We start from the raw sequence: 21,115 nt of genomic DNA, 5'->3' as shown, positions 1-21,115 counted from the left end.
GATATTTTAATAAATCCATCTTATAAAAAATGTATAGCAAATATATATATATATATATATATATATATATATTATCAATAGAATTTATCAAGGTTATTCAATTTAATTTTCTGTTTTATTTATATTATTGAATATTTGAAAGACAATTAAAAAGTAAAAAAAAAAAGAAATCAATAAAGTTAATTTAGTAAAATAATTTTTTAAACATTAATAATACTTATGGTTTTTTAATTAATTTTTTTTAAAAAAAATTAATAGATATTTACAAAATTTTCATGAAAATTTCTAAAATTTTGATGGATATTATGAATTTTTTAATTAAACCGTTAAAAGATTTGATATGGATATTTTAATAGAAATTTATCCGAAATTCATAAAGTTTTAATATATATTATAGAAATTCTATATGTTTTTATTTGAGACGTAAATTTTTTTTCGACCTCCCAAAAAATAAAAAATTTTAAAAAATTTATATAAAAATTTTGATATTTAAAACGTAACTTTAAATCTCCATAAGAAATTTGTTTACAGTTCACAATTATAGTTCACATACAGATCATGAATTCAAAATATTAAAATAAAAAAATTATTACAAATCATGAAAAATTAAAATAAAATGGTAATTCTATATGGACAGATAATATATATTTTTTATATTATACGCCTGTGACAAATAATATTTTTTTATTTTTATTTTGTATTTCTTAATTTAACAAGCCCATAACTTCTCCACTCCTTTGGGAGGCTCATTGAAATACACATACGAAAAATTATTATTATTGTTTGGGTCCCTCCTATCATTTCATATAATTGAATTGACCTAGAAAATAAGGAAAGTTACGTGGCATTAAAAGTCCAACCATAGTAATTAATCTGCTTGTAATAATAAGGATTGAAAAATAATAATAATAAGGATAGGAAAATCTGTCTATAATATAATTTTGCTTTCCCCTTAAAAAAAAAAAAATGATACAAGCTCATAGACTTTCAATTCCTTTTTCATGACTGAATCACAAGATTAAAAATATTAAAATTTCTTGGGCCATCAATTTTGACGTCTGTTAAGCCAATATAATGCCAAAATCATATAGGGATTGAAATTTGTTAAAAATAAAAATTTGTAAATAATAATTTATTACTTAGTTTGTCATTATATGTGCTTTGTCATTAGCTGCGTTTCTTGGTTAGCATAAAGTAGTTTGGCTGCACCATATAACAATTGCGAAAGTACAGAATGACCAAACCCTGCTTTCTTGGAAAACATCAAAGGTTTGGTTAATATTAACATTGATGTTGTGATTAACCATGTTTGTTGGAGAACAATTTGTTAAAAGAAATATTTGTTGTCGACAACATTTTGAGTACTTTATAATTACAATACATATATATATATATATCAGTGCGTTCCATATATTTTATACATTGAATATCGAAAGTAGAAAGAAGCAAAATAACATTATAGGGTACACAAACCGAAAATTAACACTGGTCTTGAGCTTTCGTTATTGATTATCATCATCATGCATATATTATAATTCAGAAATTAAGGTCACAATTATAGGAAGAAGCAGGTCAGCCATGGAAGGTGGCAACTTCGATTCCTTTGGTGGGTTGTTTAGACAGAGGAGCCTCATATTTGCTGAAAAGTTTGTAGGAAGAAATGAGGGAAAGCATTGCATAGCAAGCTACCACCAAGAAAGTAATTGCCACAGATGCAGTGCCCTTGTGACAGAATCTACCAAACGTTTCGCAAGCTGCAGTCCATGTAATGGCCACATCCCCCTTGTATGCCAGGTACAGCACCTCCGTCGACACCGCCCCCGCACCCAACACTAAGTAAGTCAGCAACTGCATATATAAATATATAATACATACATACATACATACATATATATACATTAATTTCTCTCTTACGAAGGTATCCTGGATAAATTTTTATACAGAATAACGTTATGCAATATGTTTTATGATTTATATATAGAGAAAGAAGAACAGAGAGGTGTGGAAGAATTAATGATTTACTGACCTGATCGAGGAAAAAGAAAGTCCAGGCTTGAGACATGGAAAATGGACGAGGCATGGCTGAAATTATAGCAGAAAGAAGGGAATAGCCCGCGCAAATTGCATTGGCATGGACCAAGTACCTGTGTATTTCTCATCCTTCTACTTAAGTCATCCTTCTCTTCTTCATATATATATATATATATATATATGATGAAGACATTTAAGAGATTTTCAATTTATATAATATAGATCACGTTAACATCTAATAATAAGTACTAACCGTATTAAATTCTTTTGATATATATTCATTTTTTTTATTAGCGCCTTTCTTGTAGAATATTTGATTCCATTGATATATATATCTATATATATATATATATATATATCCTTTTGATTTCGTTCAAATCCAATTGAGGGAAATGATTATAAAAAACACGCTACAAGTTTTTAGTCACAAAATCACCCAACTGGCTATGTATTTAATTGTATTAATCCTAAAGACTCAAACGGTACAGAACTTATGAAAATCTTTCTTAGTCAACCCTCTTTTGTCATGTACTTAACTACCTGAAAATAGGATCATGAAAATCCCCCCAAAAAAATTAAAAAAATTGAAGGATGAAGCAATCCTCGAGTTGAGTTAACTTGTTATTAGAAGCAAAAGAAAGCTTTAATTATGTTATTAAGACACAGAAAAACGAATTTATTATATATACAAAGTTGGTAAAGAAACTAGGAGAGGGGGAGAGAGAGAGAGAGAGAGAGAGAGAGAGAGGACCTGAAACTTCCAAGGTGAGAGTAAGAAATGGAGCCAAACTCATTGGTCTGAGAGTTGTGAAGCGTAAGCACAAGAGCTCCAACACAAGGGGCTATAGGCAAGAGACGAAGCAAGGTCTCGGCGGTGCGCATAGGGTTGGTGGTGTTACTACCTTCTTGATGATCTCCCAACATAGCCATGGGAGAGCTGCTTATTGCTGCTGCTGAACTTGCACTATTTCCTTTCTCTGATCTTATCTTTTCGACCATCATTTTCGATACCGATTGCAAAAGATGGGTGGGAGGTATTGATGGAATATTGGAGGGGCCTGAGCTTGACCTCGAGCTTCTTCCTTCCTACTAAATAATGGTTAAAGGAGTAGGTAATGGAGCATTCAATGTCATAAAAGCTGCCCACGCATTTCCATGTGCATGGATAACTATCTCTCCCCCTTTCTCTTTCTCAAACATTCACACATCTATGCATAATTTACACGCACACCAAGCTAGCTTCAATTTTTTTATTTTTTTTTATTTTTTTTATATATAATAAGTCTTATCATAAATAAATTTTTGTATGAAGCAATGTCTATCTTTAAATTAATAGATAAAAAATTACATAAGTATTATTTTAAGGATACGTATTATTCTAGATAAAAAAATTATCAAGGATTCCCTAATAAGAAAAAAAATCATATACATATATAACCCAATATACATATAATATAAGAATGTATCTTATATATATATATATATATATATATATATATATATATATATATATATCAATAAACATATAATTATAAAGAATTTTATATATGTAACGTTGTATCCATTTCAATTATGAAGTGCAATGTAAATTAAACGAGTTATATATAATTATGCACAACGCTATATAATGTTAAAAGGAAGTATGTGAATCATGTATAAAAATTCATACGTGTTAGACCATGCGTAGAACGTAATCCAATATCATCCGTGTTATCCGTGACATAAAAAAGTCTTAGTTTCTATTTAAGACAATGAAAATTTCGAATTCCTCATCATTAGAAAAATCATATATATACTTAATAATTCACCATTAGGAGTTACATGAAATTCATAAAATGAAGACATAGCAATAAAATGTATCAATCCATATTATCTCTTCCCTTAATATATATGTATATATATATATTATAAAAATCTAGAGTAATTGCATTTTAATATTTTGCATTTTGGTCAAGTTGCACATTAGATTTTCAAGTTTAAAATATTTCACATTATTGTTTCATATTAGTTTATTTCCAAATTAATTAACAAAAAGTTTAAAAAATGAAAAAAATTTACTAGTTTTATCGTATATCAATTAATCAATATTTTTCCTCATTTTATTTGTAAATTGAAAAAAAAAACTAGTTAATTTTTTTTCAAATTCTAAACTTTATATCAGTTAATTTTAGAATTAATTTGAAAATTGAACTAATATAAAATAAATTATAAATTAAGGATCTCATGTGAAATGTTTTAAATTAGATAGTCCAACATATAATCAAGGTTCAAAATTTCAACATCAATAAAAATATTGAAAGTTCAAAATATGAAAATTTCCATGTAAATATCGGAAAGTATTGAATATCGATAAAAATATACAAAAAATATTAAAATTTTATTTTAAGAAATAAAAATTTTTGTTGAAACTTTAGCATTAACTTATTTAAACAATCAATTATCAAATTTAATTATAAAAATTATAAAAATATTGAATAGATATTATATTTTTTTAATCAATTTAATTTATACTAATTAAGATAAAACAGTCATTACAATTATATTATATTTCATAAATATCATCTCAATATTCATAAAACTATTAGGTAATTGAAAATTATTGATCTTTTTCTCATTCTTATTTTAAGATGTAAATGTAAAAAGCAATTATTAAAATATATGTCTCATTAATAATTTTTTATATAATTATTAATATGTCAACCATAGAGATTTTATATTTAATATAGCTATATTTGATGTTTAATAAATATATTCTATCTTTTTTTTTATTTGCTTAATGTTATTAATTTAAATGCTATCAATACAAATTTTATATAACATTGTATTTTTATATTATTAACCCTTTTAACTATATGTGTTAATTAATGTGTTAACACAACCCAATACAACCATAATCCATTTCAATTATGACTTTAGAATATTAAATTTCATTAATAGAAATTTAATTAAAAAATTTATTGCTAAAATTACATACTAATTTAAAATTATATTATTAATTTTCTTTCATCAATTAAAAAATAAAGAAACAAAGACATTATTAAAATAAATATTTTTTACTTAAATATAATATTTTAATAAATATATGTATTTGTGAACAAAAAAATAAAAATTAATATATTAGAGATGTAAAAAATTGCAAACACGATTATTAATTTTTTTTTTTTATGATATTGTTAAAGAAGTATTGTTACTTTTACTCTCTCTCTCTCTCTATATATATAACTATTACATGATATTGTAATGTTATCATATATTATGTTAGTGTGAATTTGTAAGTATAATTAATTATTTGGTTTTCCATGTATATTTTAATTTAAAATTAATGAATGATTAAATTGATTTCAGTGTATTTGAAATAATTATTTAAATAAATTAATTTATACAACTAGATCAATTTCATATAAATGAGTTAATTACTTTTAAACAAATAATGTTGATCCAAATTGATCAATTTAACAAATAAATTATACAAATTATATTAAATTACCTATTTATTAAATTAGCGACTTCAGATTAAAAATTTTTTATTTAATTAATAGATAAATTATATTCAAATTGAACAATTACAATACAATTAATAATCGAATATCAACCCACATCCCAAATTATCCCTAATTAAAGTGGACACGGAGCCAACCGCCTCCATAAACGTCCAAAAGAATTGTTGGCCCAATTCATGGATCTAAGTCTCAACTTTTCTTGGGCCCAAATAACAATTGTGGCTATTAGGCCTTTCTTTTTGAAGAATCAAAACAAGAGGAAATGGGCCCTTCAGAAAATCTGGCCCAAAGAGGAAGGGAAAAGACATCTACGCCTATCAATATATATATATATATATATTTCATAACGTGAGAAGGGATTCTCTTTTTCTTTTATTATTATTTTTTATAAAATGAAAAGGGAAATTTCATCACTAAATTTTGAAATAAAAATTTTATTATTATTATTATTATTTTACAAGAAAAAAATTTATAAATATCATCAGTAATCATTCTCAATTAAACTGTCTAAAAATGATATTTTATACACCAAAATAACAATATAATATTAATAAAGAATATGCTTGTGTTGGACATCCTTGCAAAATATATGTCCACTTTATCAAAAGAAGGTTAGTTAATCAATCTCATAGTCTTAATAGGATTTTCTATTGAAACAATTTAATTAATGATAAAATCATTATTTTTTAGGATAATGATTTTAAACTTAAATTTTTAAAATTTCAATATAAAAAATAAAATGAAAAAAAAAAAGGTTGCATATCATCCTACAAACAACTTACTAATTTCTAGGATAATGATTTTGAGTTTAAATTTCTAAAATTTCAATATATAAAAGAAAATGATAGAAGAAAAAAGAAAAAAAGTTACATATCATCCTACAAACAACTCAACTACTCAAATTGATCTCTAAATATACAAAGCTTCGGTTTATTTTTTTTATTTTTCAAGTTTTTCAGAAACAAATGAATTGAACAGCATGATAAATTTGAATAAATTAATAATACTTTCAGATTAAATAATTGAGACCCAATACGTAAGTTCCATTATAAACCAGCAGGCAACGTGACATTAAATAATCCTAAAGAATTATTAAAAAAAGAAGAAGTTAGAACTCTTAGTAATAATCACCAAATATCACTCTACACATATATACTGTAGTGATGCCATGAATATCAGTAAATTTCACCTGCCATGCTTGTCGTTATCGTTTATTACAAAGAAAACATTGTACATATGAATATACTAGAATATCTTATACTTTAAATATGGAAATTATGATTAATCCGCAACCCCATTATATATATATATATATATATATATATATATATGAATAATTGCCGTCTAGAACAGTCAAAATCAGGAGCTCAATTTGATGGGTTAGTTGAGTTAAACATGAGAATAACATGATCGCCATGGATGGATACCTAAAAAAGTCCTTAGCTTGATCGAATAAGATGGTCCATCCCATGTGAGAATAACATGACCATTAAATGGTTCCGATCATCATCAGCCAGCGTCACAAACATGACATACAACCTATGCTATAGTGTTGGCACCTCCTTATCCATTTATAACCCTACACGCCTGTTTTTATATATATATATATATATATTTATATATCCTAATGCTATCCATCCACAATTCAAGGATATGTATGAAATTCTAGTGATTTTTGGTTTAATTACAAATATCACAATTAAATTAATTAAGCAATTGTTTTTTTTTTTTTTTTTTGGAAATTTTGTAACTATAATTAACCAATTGTTTGGCATTATGGTTGCATTTCTTTTAAAAAAGTATAAAATAAAAAAGGAAAATTAAATGCTTAAAACCTATTTTTTAGAAAATTTTCTGACATGTATGTAGGAAATTGATGTACATTGTGAATAATTCATATATGTTCAGCTTCCATCGGAAAGCTCAAAGAAGCCATTAAATCTAATCTAACTCTCAATTTTGTTTTGCGTTTTCTGAAAGCAGATCATATATATATACATATATATGGAGTTGGTTCATATATATATATATGGAGTTGGTTCTTTGTACTACTAGATTTAACAAGGATTTTTGACCAATAATCTTAACTTTTAAATAACGGTAGACATATATGCTCATTTAAGATAATCTATAAAATTTAATTCAATTTTAAAAACAATATTTATTATAATAATACTAATACAAATTTTAATATTCTCTCTCATAAAAAAATATTTGCTCTCTCCTCATCTCTCCTAATTTGTTTTTGGACAATGGCCAAAAGAGTATCATTTTAACACAAATTATTGTCCTTTATTTGAATTATTTTTTACTTTAATGAAATTTTTTTGAAACTCTGGATTAAGAATTTAGATTACATACTTACAAATAATGGAAGAGAGGCAAATTTCTATTTGTGTTTATCATGTTGATATTTTGATTATTTTTATTGGGGTAAAACTTGGTTTTTGTCTCTTTGACTGGAAAATAATGCTTTTGTGGAGAATTTTTTTTTAGGAGGTTTTTGAGGAGAGATTAAATATATATATATATATATATATTTTTTGAATGCGTAAAGATTAACATTGTTTTTTTTTTTTAAGATAAAAATATATTAACATTTTTTACATAAAATTAATATTGTGGATGAGAAAGAATATTGCAATTATATTATTTTGACAATAATAAATATTATTTTAAATATGGAAATAAAATTGAATAAGTGAATATTTTCTACAAGTAAGAATAAATCTATGTCATGGTATTATATTAGTTTCAAAGTTGAGATTATTTGTTAAAAATTATTGATATAAGGAACGAGTTCTATATATATATATACAATCAAACTCATATCAAAGTTATTTGAAAGTTTTAATATCAGATATTTTTTTATAAATTATTAAATCATATTAAAGATTGAGATTTAAATTAAAAAAGATCAAATTTGGATTTAGTAATTGAAACTCTATTTAAAAAATAAATCTGTTTGGATTCAATAATTAATAAATTAAATATAATTTTACATATCAAAAATATAATTCAAAAGTTGAAAACAAAAGTTTTGAAATTAGTTATGATATTAAAAATTTAATTTGAACTTAGTTTTATATATATATATATATATTGAAATATAGGTCACATAAATTTAATATGGGGCTATACAATATGGAAGGCACTAATCTTAATAATACTTTATGTGGGAAGGAAGATATGTCGATTGGGACATATATCTACTGTATGGTAAAACGTCATGGCCCTTCCATATACATTAATTAGGCATTTTCTTTATTCCCAAAAAAGAAAGAGAGTACATTAATCGTGAAACTTTTTAGTACTGCTATCATTAAGTTCAATATAAGGAAAGATTAGGCGTAAATTTTGCAATAAAGCATATGAATAAAGTGTGTGAATTATTATCTTAATTAATAATTTAAAATTATATTGATTATGCAATATCATCAACTAATATCTGTAATAAGAGGCGGTCAAACTTTGTAGAAAACTATAATTTAGTTTCTTGAGGATTTATTTTTTTCTTTGTAGGATGTTTAGGTAGTGGTAAAGTTAGTAGGAATTTAAAATTATCTAGGAAAGTGAAATTTTCTAATGTTTGGATAATTTTTAAGAAAAATAATTTATAGATCCTAGTGGAAAATAAATATCATAATATATAGGAAAATTGAATCCTACTAAAAAGATGTCATTATAAAATTTTCTGATAAACTGATATTACGTAGTTTTTTAAATACAATTTTATCCTTTAATTTTAATATATTAATTTATTTAATTACTTGTAGATTTTATTTTCCTTTATAATTAACCAAACACTATAAAAAGAATCCCAAAAAATCTCATTCTCAGAAAACTGAATTCTAAGAAACTGATTCTCCTTCAATACTTTCCCTTTTACCAAACACTCCATTAATCTCTGTTAGTAATAAGAATGTTAAAATTGGAAAGTAATTAAATTAGATTTTATATTATAAAAAGGATAAATTTTTGTTTTTAAAAAAATTCCTTGATTAGTTTGCCTTGGATTTTCAAAAAGATATAATTTTAGATAAACAATCGTTGCCATATATTTTTCCCTAAATATGAGTCTAATTTATTGTGTTAAATAATCATCCATCTACAGAAAAATTGTTACTTTTTCAACAGCATTATGTTTTTAAATTTCAAATAAGGCCATGTAAATAAACAAAGAAGCATAAATATGAAAAATATATATGAAGTGGCTGGAGGCAAATTAGGTAATTAACTAGAAAATGTACAAAAATATTACCATATATATATATATATATATATATATATAAAGCAATCAATTATAAAAATCTGCATGTAGACCAACTGCACCGTAATATTACCATATATATATATATATATATATATATATATATATATATATAAATAATACCATCAATTCGAAATAGACTTGTATGTAAAGCGACGAAAAAGGTGGGCTTATTTGGATGTGGTTGTGCCACTCAAATCAATTCCATCCATTCCTCCACAACTCGCGCTGCTTTCTTTGATGGCGGCCAAAGAACACCTTCATTGAAATTTCTAAGATGATGAAAGTTCCACACCTTATAACACGTTAAATGAAGTTCCACACCTTATAACACGTTTATCAACGTCGGCCCCACGGCCACCCATGTTCTAAAGTACTAGAAAGAGAATAGGTATATGTAACATGATGGAGCTCGCTAATGCCACTTTTTTCTTTGATTTAATGGTTTTGAATTTTATATTTTTAAACATTCAATATAAAGAAAAGCCTATATATATTTATATAAATATCATCCCAAGGATAATGTCATTTGTGTATGCATTTTCTACCACATAAACTTAGTAGAAATGTATGTGCAAATCCTATGTCAAATCATGAAGAGGCTAAAAGATTCAGAAAATAAAATAAAACCCAAAAACCCATCAACAATTTGCTTCCATCTCTTCAATTCCTTGACGTCTTGAATCTCTCTGTATATAAATCTCTCACTTCATCTTTCATTGGACAGCCCACCACCGAAGCAGTTGACTTTGCTCCAATTTTCTAAACAAAATTTTTGACAAAAAAAAAAATAATAATAATAATAATAAAAGGCTTAAGCTTCACAAATATTCCAAAACCGTCTAAACACCAAGTAGCAAATAGGAATGGTATCTCTCCTCCAAAGCAATGAAAAACCATTTAGGAAGAAAGTTTCAACCACTACAAAGGATCAAGAACTACTACTGCTGCTTCACCAACGACACCCAATATCTTTCTATTCCTTGAGTAATCTCCAAGCCTTGCTTTTCTTTTCCTTTTATTTATCTTTTGGGTTTCAAAATTTCTTGAAGGAAAACAGAGTTTTCCATCATCAATGGAGAAAAACGGATATGGGTTTTTGCTAATTCTCTCGGTCATTGCCTCTCTCGGTCTCATGTCCTGCGTATCCTGCATAGTTGCCGAATTCAAGAAAACAAAGGTATTGTATTCATTGATAAATTAATTATTAAGGTGTCGTTTGGTGACGCGTTGGTTTTTGTTTTTTCGTTTGGAAGCTTTTATCATTTTTGCTTACAGAATTCGAAAACTTTTGGTGACGATTTGTGTGTGTGTGTGTTTTATTTTTGTAGGTTAAGGACGTCAAACTGGTAGGAAGACTGTGTTATTTGCCAGAAAGTCATGCACTTGGGTTTGGAATTGCAGCATTAATTTGTTTGTCTGTGGCTCAGATAATCGGGAATGTGATAATCTGTGGGAATTTTTGTTCAAAACAGAGAGGAATTAGCTATTGCAAGGCCAATAAGCCATTGATATCGACTTTTCTTCTGCTTATCTCTTGGTTGGTGCTCATTCTCTTTTCCTCTTATTTTCTTCAATATTAGCATACTAGATTACAGCAAAACACAGACACAACATCAAATTTTTTTTGTCCTTTTCCACCTTTTTTTTTTTTTTTCATAAAAACAGTAAAGTTGACGTTTCCTATTTGCAATTCATGAGTTGGAAAAACTGCTGTAGTTAATTAGTTGGAAATTTGCAGAATCTCATCATGCTTAGTGGCATAATAAATACTTTTTTTTATAATTAAATTTCGAATCTCAGTAAATCAATAAATATTGTTTATTATTATTATTTTTTTTGTGAATGATAGTTATTTGTAATTAGTAGTGATAAAATATCATTATGTATACTAAAAAAAAAAATAGCCACTAAGAACCATCACCAGTTGAGATTCATTTTTCTACTATTAGGATTTTAGTTTTAAAAAATTAAAATGCAACCAATTAATTATCACATCAACAGTAGATTCTATTAGTGATGATGAAGAAAATTCATTAGAATACGAAACGAGTTTAAACAAATATAAAAAAACTAGTCATTAACCGACATACAATTAGAGAGGTGGGTTATCACCCAAAAAATATGGAAAATTATTGAGGTAGGGTCACAATGAGGCCACAAGGTTGACAACGTAGAAATAGTGTTGGAAAGAGTACCTAAGAAGAAAAAAATAAAATAAAAAATAAAAAAGTGGAAAATTCCAAGAACGTGGACAGCTAGAAATGTCTCAAATTTCCATCACTCTGTAGTTCTTAGGTCCAGTACGAAACATATAACAATACTAAAAAAGTTGTTCACCGAAACACCGTTTTTTGAATATGTCCAAATATATTATAGTCTTTTTTTATCATCATCTTGCAGGATCAGCTTTGGAATTGCAGTTGCTTTAATAAGTACTGCCACAAGCATGAGCTTAAAACAAGCCTATGGAACTGGCTGGTTAGACGGTGAATGCTACCTCGTAAAAGATGGTGTATATATTGGTTCAGCTTTCTTGGTCTTATTCACTGTAGTGTCCATCCTTGGCTCTACCTTAACAACAATCAGGAGAACCCAGGTTGATCAAGGGTCTCAAATACATCAACCACTTGAATCCAAAATCTTGGGATAGTTTTTGGCAAGTCTAATTTTGGGTTCAAATTTGTTACCCAGAATTTTTTTTTTTTTTTTAATATTTTTGTGTGCCCTTTTTGAAGATGAATATAGAGAAACCCAACCCTACACAAGGCTTCAACTTGAAGATATTTTTATTGCTTTTGGGAAAGGGAAGGCCATAAATTAAAAAAAAGAAATGCCCATCCACAAACCCCAACAACAAGCATTAGAGCCCTTCAATGATAGAATGAATAATTATTTAATAAAAAAATGAAACCTTTTTGGAGCATTTTTTCTTTTTTTGTTAAAAACTTCTCATCCAATATGACATTAATGTATATGCTTCAACCAACAGCTCTATTGCGTATAGAGGGAGCCATTTGTACATTTTTGCATGGTATCATGGGGACAATTTAACGGAATTAAAAATTTAAGACTATCAGAGGGAAAAAAATAAAATAAAAATTAATAGACTACGAAGGAAATCAAAATTTGGCGGCAAGTTAATAACATAATTAGAGATACTTGTGAACATAATTATTAATTGAGTATGATGTAGAGTTCTAAAAACTTGAAATTAAATTAAATTTTTAATTTATAGTGTTGTCAAAAAACTATTTAATATATAGTCATGGGTAACTCCAATAATTGAACATCCTTTCCTTACTTATATCTATTCTTACTCATGTTTTTGAGAGCACGAGTTCGAATTATGGGAAAGAAGGATTTTGATTAGTTTGTAATTAGGTGAATTGTCCAAAAAAAAAATTTGTGTATATATATATATATATAGTCATGGTATAGATTGTCATATGTCACAACATTTAATATACAAGAATTAAATTTAACCAAATAGGACAAAATATAAAATTATATACATTCCAATGCAATCACTTATAAGAACCGAATCCAGTCTAACCCAACCTAACGAAAATGGCCTAAACTGCTCCAAATTTGTTCATATATGCACGTATGATAAAATAGCCACAAAAACTAAAAAGCCAGAAACTGTAAAAGCTACGGCTAATCCAGAACGTGGAAAATTGATTTCCTTTCTAACAATTTATTTCAAGGACAACAGAATCTTGAAACAGAAGATGGTAAATGCAAGTTCATGGGCACCAAAAAAAGACATGAACTAGCAATAATGGGTACTTTGACTCCCTTACCCAAGCATCTTAACGAGGGAAAAAAAAAAAAAAAAGAAAAGAAAAAGAAACACAAAAGATGTTTACAATATTATCTTTGCTATCCAACACTCGTTAAGCAAAGGACTACTAAGAGTGTAAGAGACGAGAAGAAAGATCTGTGACTCGCAGAAACAAACCATGGTATTTTCAGAGACATCAAAATGTTTGATTGGGATTAGAACGGAACATTACCACCACGTCCTCTCCTACCATGGACGTATCCCCTCCCCCAGTTATGTGAACCCCGGAAAGCATCACCACGACCACGACCATAACCATAACCACCATATCCAAAATTAGGTCTCTGTTGGAAGCCAAATGTCTGAAAAAAGTCGAACACAAATGGAAGCTATTAAATTTATTGATATTTCATGATCTTCGCTTTAAGGTTTAAAATTGATACCCAGAAAAAGAAGGGGGAAAAAAAAAAAAAGGTCTGCAAACCTCAGTATCCAGCTTCATCCGCTCAGAAAACAGATTCTGCACATTCCTTTGTCCACGGTTGAGTGAATTACATGAAATTGTGTCAAAGAATTCATCCTTGTTATATGCAGGCTGCATGATGAATAAATAAGGTTTCTGAGAAAAGCTTAAAATACCTTCAAAGCACTAACAACGGAATTCGAAACCTGAAAATACAACAGATTCCAAGTCCTACCTTTTGGTTGGCTACCAGACCCTGACCTTCTATGCCTTCCAAGTTATGACCAGTTGCTCTTTCCTCTGCTCCCTCTGTTTTATCCTTTTCTTTTCCCTTTCCAAGGTGACCCCATACTTCATCCTTCTTAAACTTCTCATTCATGGCCATAAAATCAAACTCTTCAGTATACTGTGCTTTAGCATATTGAGACTGCAAACAGAAAAGCAAATAAATAACTGAATAAGTAAAGACAGAAACAGAAAAAAATTAATATTAACAAGAAAAGAAAGAGAATTAAAGAAGAAACTTCCCAGATTTAAAGCAAAGCATTGAGACAAAAAAATAAAATAATAAAAAAAATGACATGGAACAAAAGTAGCTCTTTTCCCTTTAATTCTGAGCCCAAGCAGTATTTTCACAAGGAAGTAATTTGTTTGAGGAGGAAATAGGTCTCTATGGTGGACCTTGCAATAGTTTACAATATTTAACTGCTAAAGGATTAAAAAAGGTTAATAGTTTAAATATTGATCAGGTCTAAAACAAACTTAGACTCACATTAGGCTAAATTCACTTGATAAAATAGAACAATTAAATAAATGCGATTTGTTGTCTTTCATTTATTCCATCCCCTTAATTTTTTTTATTTTTTCTGATAAGCACATCACGTAATCATATATTTAACTACTAAAATGCATAGATGATAACAAAACACACAATATGACAGACAAATGCAGCACAACAAATTTGAAATTACCCAACACAGTGTATATATATATAGAGAGAGAAAGAGAGAGAGAGAGAGAGAGAGAGAGAGAGAGAGAGAGAGAGAGAGAGAGAGAGAGAATGTCAAACCTTTTGAATGGAATCTGGAAGTGGCAGTAATGGCGGTTGAGTTACAGGAGTAGGAATCAAGGGCAAAGTAGATGATGCTGGTGGAAAAGCACCCACATCTTTCTGCTCCGGGAACACTTCCTGTGTAGAAGATAGATTATACAGTCCAGACTGTGTTAATTGGTCTGGAGTTACCAAAGATGAGGATTGTGATTGCGAGGGACTTGAATTCAAACCCATAAAAGAAGATACAGAATACGGAACTGACTGGACAGGTAAGACAGGCATTGAGTTAGAAACAGGTTTGCCAGCAATTTCAGTTTCATTTACGTTAAAGTCTTGGCGAGGTGAAGCAAATGAAGTCATAGATAGTTCATTATGATGAGATGGTTGAAATGCCTGTTTGGGCAAGGATGATGGCTTATCAAGAGACATAGAAAATTGTACAGGAGTAAGTGAGGGTGAAAATTTTGGATGTACAGAGGTAGAAGTAGAAGATGAAGATACAGGAATTATACATTCTGATGCATCAGTCAAACTCATAGCTGTAGATGCCCCAATATTAGGAGACTGCAGCACTTGCTGTGCTGTCAAGAGATGCGACATTAGGGAAGGGGCTTGAACAGTAAATTGATTCTGCGGAGAATGTGAAATGTCAATAGATGTCCCATTATACAACATTGCCATAGAAGGAGATGGGAGATTAGTAGTTTTAATCATTGGTGGAAGTTCCAATGGAACTGCTTGGCCAACAGACTGATTTGAAGACAACAAGCTAGGATAGCCTCTACTGAACAAAGCTGGGGTATCCTGCCACCTCGTTGAATCTGGCAAACCAGTTAATGCTGATGGTGAAACACTAACAGGGGTACCTGCATGTGACTGATAAGAAGAGAAAACAAACACAACTAAATCAATCAAGTCAAATCAAATTTACCTTTCAAAACTATAATTCTAACCTGCATATGCAAAAATGCACTAATACCCCACATGCCATACCTGGATAATAGCAGGATCATTGTAGATCTGTTCTTCAGTCTGGGTAGGCGGGGTTGACTTAACTTGTAAATCCTGAAAAAATTTGAATAAACACATAAAGTGCAAACCAACATATTTAGCACACCACCAACTCTTTTACACTGTCATAATAATACCGGGTCAGAGAGATGAGGTATAAACCTTGTGTTCTCAGTAAAAGTTGGAGCATATTTCAATGTTCACTACCACATCCTATTACTATGCATAATTTTCAACATTGGATTAATACTCATGCTGTAAATCACAAAGGATACTAGGTGACCATTTAGTACTCAAAACACTCTTAGAACTCTAAGCTCCATTCAAGTTTATAAAAATCTAAACCATGGATGAATCACCCAGCACAAAGCTATTATAAAACTTGCAAGAGAAACATTATAAAACATATTAGGAAGTTCTATAACAAAAGCATGGCTAATATACATGGGAACATAAGTAAATATTAACAATATGAATTGCAGGATATAAGTTATATTAGACATCAGATACTTCAAAAGTGTATCGGAATTTTAAATGAATTATATCAGATACTTCAAAGTGTATTGGAAGTTTAAATGAACACAAAATATAACTCCATCAACAAGATGCAGAACATATGATAGATCTTAAATGGATGAAAGTGAAAAGAAAGAACAAGAACAAAAATGTAGACAATGTTAATTCTCTTGCTAAAATACTTTATGAAACAAACAAAAGCGTATATCAGCAAGGACTAAACATCACAGAACTCTGATGATATAAAATGGAAAATCAAATAAACTCTCCTTTAACTTTGTAAGCTTATCCAAAATTTATATATTATACTATTACATTCTCTTTACCTTAATGTCACTTCCTCTAAACAGTATGTATTCATACACCTTATCGCTTGGAGGAATTTGTGGACCCTCTTTCCTCCTTCCTTCCGTACCATACGACCTAACTGCAACATCAAATTGCCAGCAACGCATTTAACTTGTTAAATTTTCAGAAACCAACATAAGGAACATTTATTTAAGTTGAGCTGATTCTACTATCCAGTAAATTACGCACGAAAAGATAATAGAATATTCTAGGCATCTCCATCTGAAAATATATATCAATTCTAACCATGCTTCATCTACCAGCATATCCTTTTTGTTCTTCATTATTTTAATTTCCCTAGAATGCAAAACTGCAACAGGTATTCACAAGTATGTATTCAACCAAATGGAAACCTACTTCATCTAATAGAGCATTATTATTCTGTAAAACATAATACTAACTTAAAGTCCATGATTCTTCTCAACATATTAGTACAACATATCAAACTTTCTTTTAAAAGTATGGATATATTACAAACTAAAAATGAGCAGGAAAAGCAAGTAGAAAATAAGACAAATAGTGTATGATCAGGATGTAAAAATAAAACAAATTGCATATGGTCAAAGGAAAGCCCAGGCTTTAGATGCAAGCAGCCACAGTCAGTAAGTACCGGCTACATCTCACAGGGATAAACCAAAAGAAGCAACCATCTGCAAATATTGAGCATATTACAAATATTGGAAACTTTCTGATCTCTCTCTCTCTCTCTCTCTCTCTCTCTCTCTACATGGGACTTCTGTGTTAGTTTTCTTCTTCATTTCTATAATTACCATGTAAGCATCCCAGTATTACAGTATAAGCAACCAATTGGAAGCAACCAATTGGAAGCAACCAATTGGACAAGGAAATGCATCATTACAGTGAAGACAAATTCTTATGTTCCTAAATAACCAGTAAAAATTTTCCATCATTTTAGCTTTTCTTGCTAAAATTTAAGAAAGCGAAAATCTTACAATTGTAAAAAGAATTATTTAGTAACAAATAAAGCACTGGAAATTACATTAAAACATTACTGTCAAATAAATAATCATCGCGAACAAATTAAGCTTTCTTATCAAAGACCAGAAAGGATAACATTATACGAACCATTTTATCATCATAAACCATACAGATTTCAATGTCCGTACGTCAAAACACATAAACGATACAAATATGATATTATGCATTAAAAAAAAGAAAAAAGAAAATGTATGAAAACCTAGATTGAAGAAGAAATAAAATATACCGTTTTTGAGGCCGAGAGTAGAATCCTGACCATTGAGGTAATAGAGAACGCCTTCGTAACGTATTTCGTACTTAGAAACAAGGCTAATGAAGCTTCCAATGTAGGAATCGCCACCGCTGAGCCCGGAATCGCTCGCCATTAAAAAAAAAAAAAAAAGAGTTTCGCTCCTAACCGAAAAAACAAAAGTTAAATATTAAAAAGGAAAAATCGACGAGAAAAAGATAACGAAAATGGAAGAAAAGCGGAGGGAAAATCGTAGAGAACCGTTCTTCTTTCTTTGATTTTTGTCTCCTCGCCAAGATTAGGGCTCGGGGGATTTTTGTCTGTTTGTGGGAAAAGTTGCTTCAGGCAAGACTGGAATTGCTATTGCCACGTTAATATCCAAGCCGTAAAGCGGTAAGAGCCATTTCAAATGCTGAGACGATTATACGACGTCGTCTTTTCTTGTTGGACGTCGGCCCATTATTTGGGCCGTTGCCTGGGCTCTTAATTAATCTTAATACACCAAACAAAAAGTCACTCCAGTCACCGCCGATAAGTCATTAACATGTCATAATTTTTTTTCCTTTTTCTTTTTTTTTTTTATGAAAATTATTTTTTCTCTTTTTTCAGTTTTTGTTTTAAATACATATACATTATAGACATCAGGAAAATTTCAGAGAAAATTTATTCGTAAATTCCTTCAATTTTAATTGTATAAAAATCATGTTATCTTTTTATTTTTTTTTCCCCTTTTATTCAATCCCCTTAGTTCAACTAATTTTATAGAAATATATTTATATTTTCATATATCGCGGAAACACAACCTTGTATTATATATTTTATTTTTGTTGCAGTATCACCTTTCTTGTAGGTACACATATTTTTTTTTTGAAAAAAATCACTTATGAACTGTCAAATTCTATTTTTGTGGAAGTACAATTAACTAATATATTATTGACATTTGCACATATTTTAGATCAATTTTATGTATGCAAAAGCATTTCTACAAAATTAATAAACAAAAGGGGGTGTTATTGTTATAATTATAATATTCCCTTTTTGAAACAGTATCTCAAAAAACTCAAAACCATACTGACCAATGAAAAAAACAATATAATTCCTTGTATGCTTAAAGAAAATTATTAATTTGAAAGTTGGCATATATTCTAAGAAGCTATTCTCTTTCTATAGACTTTGAAATCACTTGAATAAATAAATATAAACCAAATTAATTCTATATATACATACCTCAATAAAAACTTTTTTTTTATCAAATAAACATAAATAAACTTTAATTGTTAAACGAGTATATTTTCATTAATTTTGAGTACAAAATGAAAACCAATAAGTTAGATGAGTAAAATAAAATGTGATACTCATCACACACACACACATACACAGTGTAGATGAAGATTTTGAAAATATTCCCAATTAATTTTTTTTTTTTAAGACAAGATCAATTACTATTTTTTTTTTATATTGATCATTTATAATAATTTTTTCATTTATTTTAATATTTTGAATTCATAATTTTTCAATTTATAAATGTGAGTGATTTATCAATTAAACTAATCTCCTTTAACAAATATTAAATATGTTGACATAGAAACATAGAGATATTAATTTTTACTCATGTTTAAAATAAAATAAAAACAACTTGATTACCAAATACGTTGACATAGAAACATAGTGACATTAATTTTAACTTATGTTTAAAGTAAAATAAGAACAACTTGATTTACCAAATACGTTGACATAGAAACATAGTGACATTAATTTTAACTCATGCCCATTAGTGTATGTTTTAATTAAAATAAGAACAACTTGATAAAAGTGGTAACTTTTTCTACTTTAAGGAATCTTATGCTGTGGTGTAAAGTTTACTCGATAAAAGCGCTGCTGTTTCACAGATTTTGTGGGCTACAAGTAGTGGGCTAGAAGTTCTTCATGGCCTACAGATCCTAGTGGCTTTCCCGCTTATTTCCATGGAGGAGTTATATTTTAGATAAAAATAGGGAAAGCAGCAGCATATACAGCGTTGTTTATTTGTCCCAGATATATATTTACAAAAAAAAAAAAAAAAGAGGCTTAGCATTGTTTTTGAAAAATGAAAAAGGAAACTTCTTAATTAGCAATATTCTTGATGCTAATCATTTCTTTATTCCTTATAAATTATAGCTTTTTTCCAAGTTGGAAAAAAGAAAATTGGTGTTAGCCAGAAAATCGCATGGTGTAGGTGTTATCTGATTCTTTGTTGAAATTTATTTTTTCCTTGATTATAGAAAGTTTTCTTATTCTGGATTGGTCTGGCAAATAAAGGTTTAAAATGACCGAGTTTTATTTTCTCAATTCCAAGCAAATTTCAAGTGATCTTGGAATTATGTAGGTCCTTTTCACAAAAATTACTACATTATGTAGAACTGCTATGTGGGAGAGGATTATGAGATCCAAGGCATAATTATTTTTGCTAAATTCCCAATTTCGTGTTCAAAGACCTAGCTAGCTAGGCTATAACCCCTAGGGTTTCCTTAAACCAAAAAGGGAATCGAATTGAAAGTGACTCAACCTTATTCTAATTAGAGTTTCAGATTAATTTTAGTGTTCTTTATTTGTTGTGCTGAAACTTTTAATTTTATTTATCATTATCATTAGTTGGTAGAGAAATAAAAATTTAAATGCATGCCTAGAATGAAAATGACAAAACATCATCACCACGTTTGATACTACACAATTTTATAATGCTCGATGGACATATATAGGGTCTCGGCTAGATGTGGTAGCTATAGGTAGTTTTGAGTTCTAAATTATACAAAAGCAATATAATATTTGAACGATGTGACATTCTACATAAGATAGTAGATTGAAATATATTTAATAATGAAAAAATAATTGTACCACTTCTTTTTTATTTTTACAATCTACTTTCCT

General features: G+C 28.6%; 3 protein-coding genes across 5 annotated transcripts; 1 reads left to right on the top strand and 2 right to left on the bottom strand.

Annotated features, from left to right (window-relative positions):
* Nucleotides 1-1,355: 1,355 nt before the first annotated feature.
* LOC107430584 (CASP-like protein 2A1) lies at nucleotides 1,356-3,172 on the bottom strand. Its single transcript, XM_016041434.4, has 3 exons — nucleotides 2,783-3,172; nucleotides 2,027-2,144; nucleotides 1,356-1,848 (listed from the first exon to the last, which is right to left on the bottom strand). Exons 1-3 carry the CDS (start codon nucleotides 3,031-3,033, stop codon nucleotides 1,573-1,575), a joined length of 645 nt encoding a protein of 214 aa, XP_015896920.1. The 5' UTR covers nucleotides 3,034-3,172; the 3' UTR covers nucleotides 1,356-1,572.
* Nucleotides 3,173-10,319: 7,147 nt separating this feature from the next.
* LOC107430585 (protein MODIFYING WALL LIGNIN-1) lies at nucleotides 10,320-12,588 on the top strand. Of its 2 annotated transcripts, XM_016041436.4 has the most exons (4): nucleotides 10,320-10,981; nucleotides 11,133-11,150; nucleotides 11,232-11,341; nucleotides 12,205-12,588. In XM_016041436.4, the coding sequence occupies exons 1-4, from the start codon at nucleotides 10,877-10,879 to the stop codon at nucleotides 12,452-12,454; spliced, it is 483 nt and encodes a 160-aa protein (XP_015896922.3). In that variant the 5' UTR covers nucleotides 10,320-10,876; the 3' UTR covers nucleotides 12,455-12,588. The 2 variants fall into 2 exon arrangements, with proteins under 2 accessions (XP_015896922.3, XP_015896921.3); XM_016041435.4 differs by having other exon boundaries at nucleotides 10,336-10,981; nucleotides 11,133-11,341.
* Nucleotides 12,589-13,291: 703 nt separating this feature from the next.
* On the bottom strand, nucleotides 13,292-18,572 carry LOC107430583 (protein decapping 5). Of its 2 annotated transcripts, XM_060818425.1 has the most exons (8): nucleotides 18,470-18,572; nucleotides 18,206-18,372; nucleotides 16,959-17,059; nucleotides 16,099-16,170; nucleotides 15,121-15,981; nucleotides 14,287-14,478; nucleotides 14,073-14,183; nucleotides 13,292-13,950 (listed from the first exon to the last, which is right to left on the bottom strand). In XM_060818425.1, the coding sequence occupies exons 2-8, from the start codon at nucleotides 18,342-18,344 to the stop codon at nucleotides 13,804-13,806; spliced, it is 1,623 nt and encodes a 540-aa protein (XP_060674408.1). In that variant the 5' UTR covers nucleotides 18,345-18,372; nucleotides 18,470-18,572; the 3' UTR covers nucleotides 13,292-13,803. The 2 variants fall into 2 exon arrangements, with proteins under 2 accessions (XP_060674408.1, XP_015896919.3); XM_016041433.4 differs by having other exon boundaries at nucleotides 18,206-18,558.
* Between the last annotated feature and the right edge of the window lie 2,543 nt (nucleotides 18,573-21,115).

This window comes from Ziziphus jujuba, chromosome 6, assembly GCF_031755915.1.
Source record: "Ziziphus jujuba cultivar Dongzao chromosome 6, ASM3175591v1".
Lineage (NCBI taxonomy): Eukaryota > Viridiplantae > Streptophyta > Magnoliopsida > Rosales > Rhamnaceae > Ziziphus > Ziziphus jujuba.
This window is presented reverse-complemented; position numbering and strand designations above follow the sequence as displayed.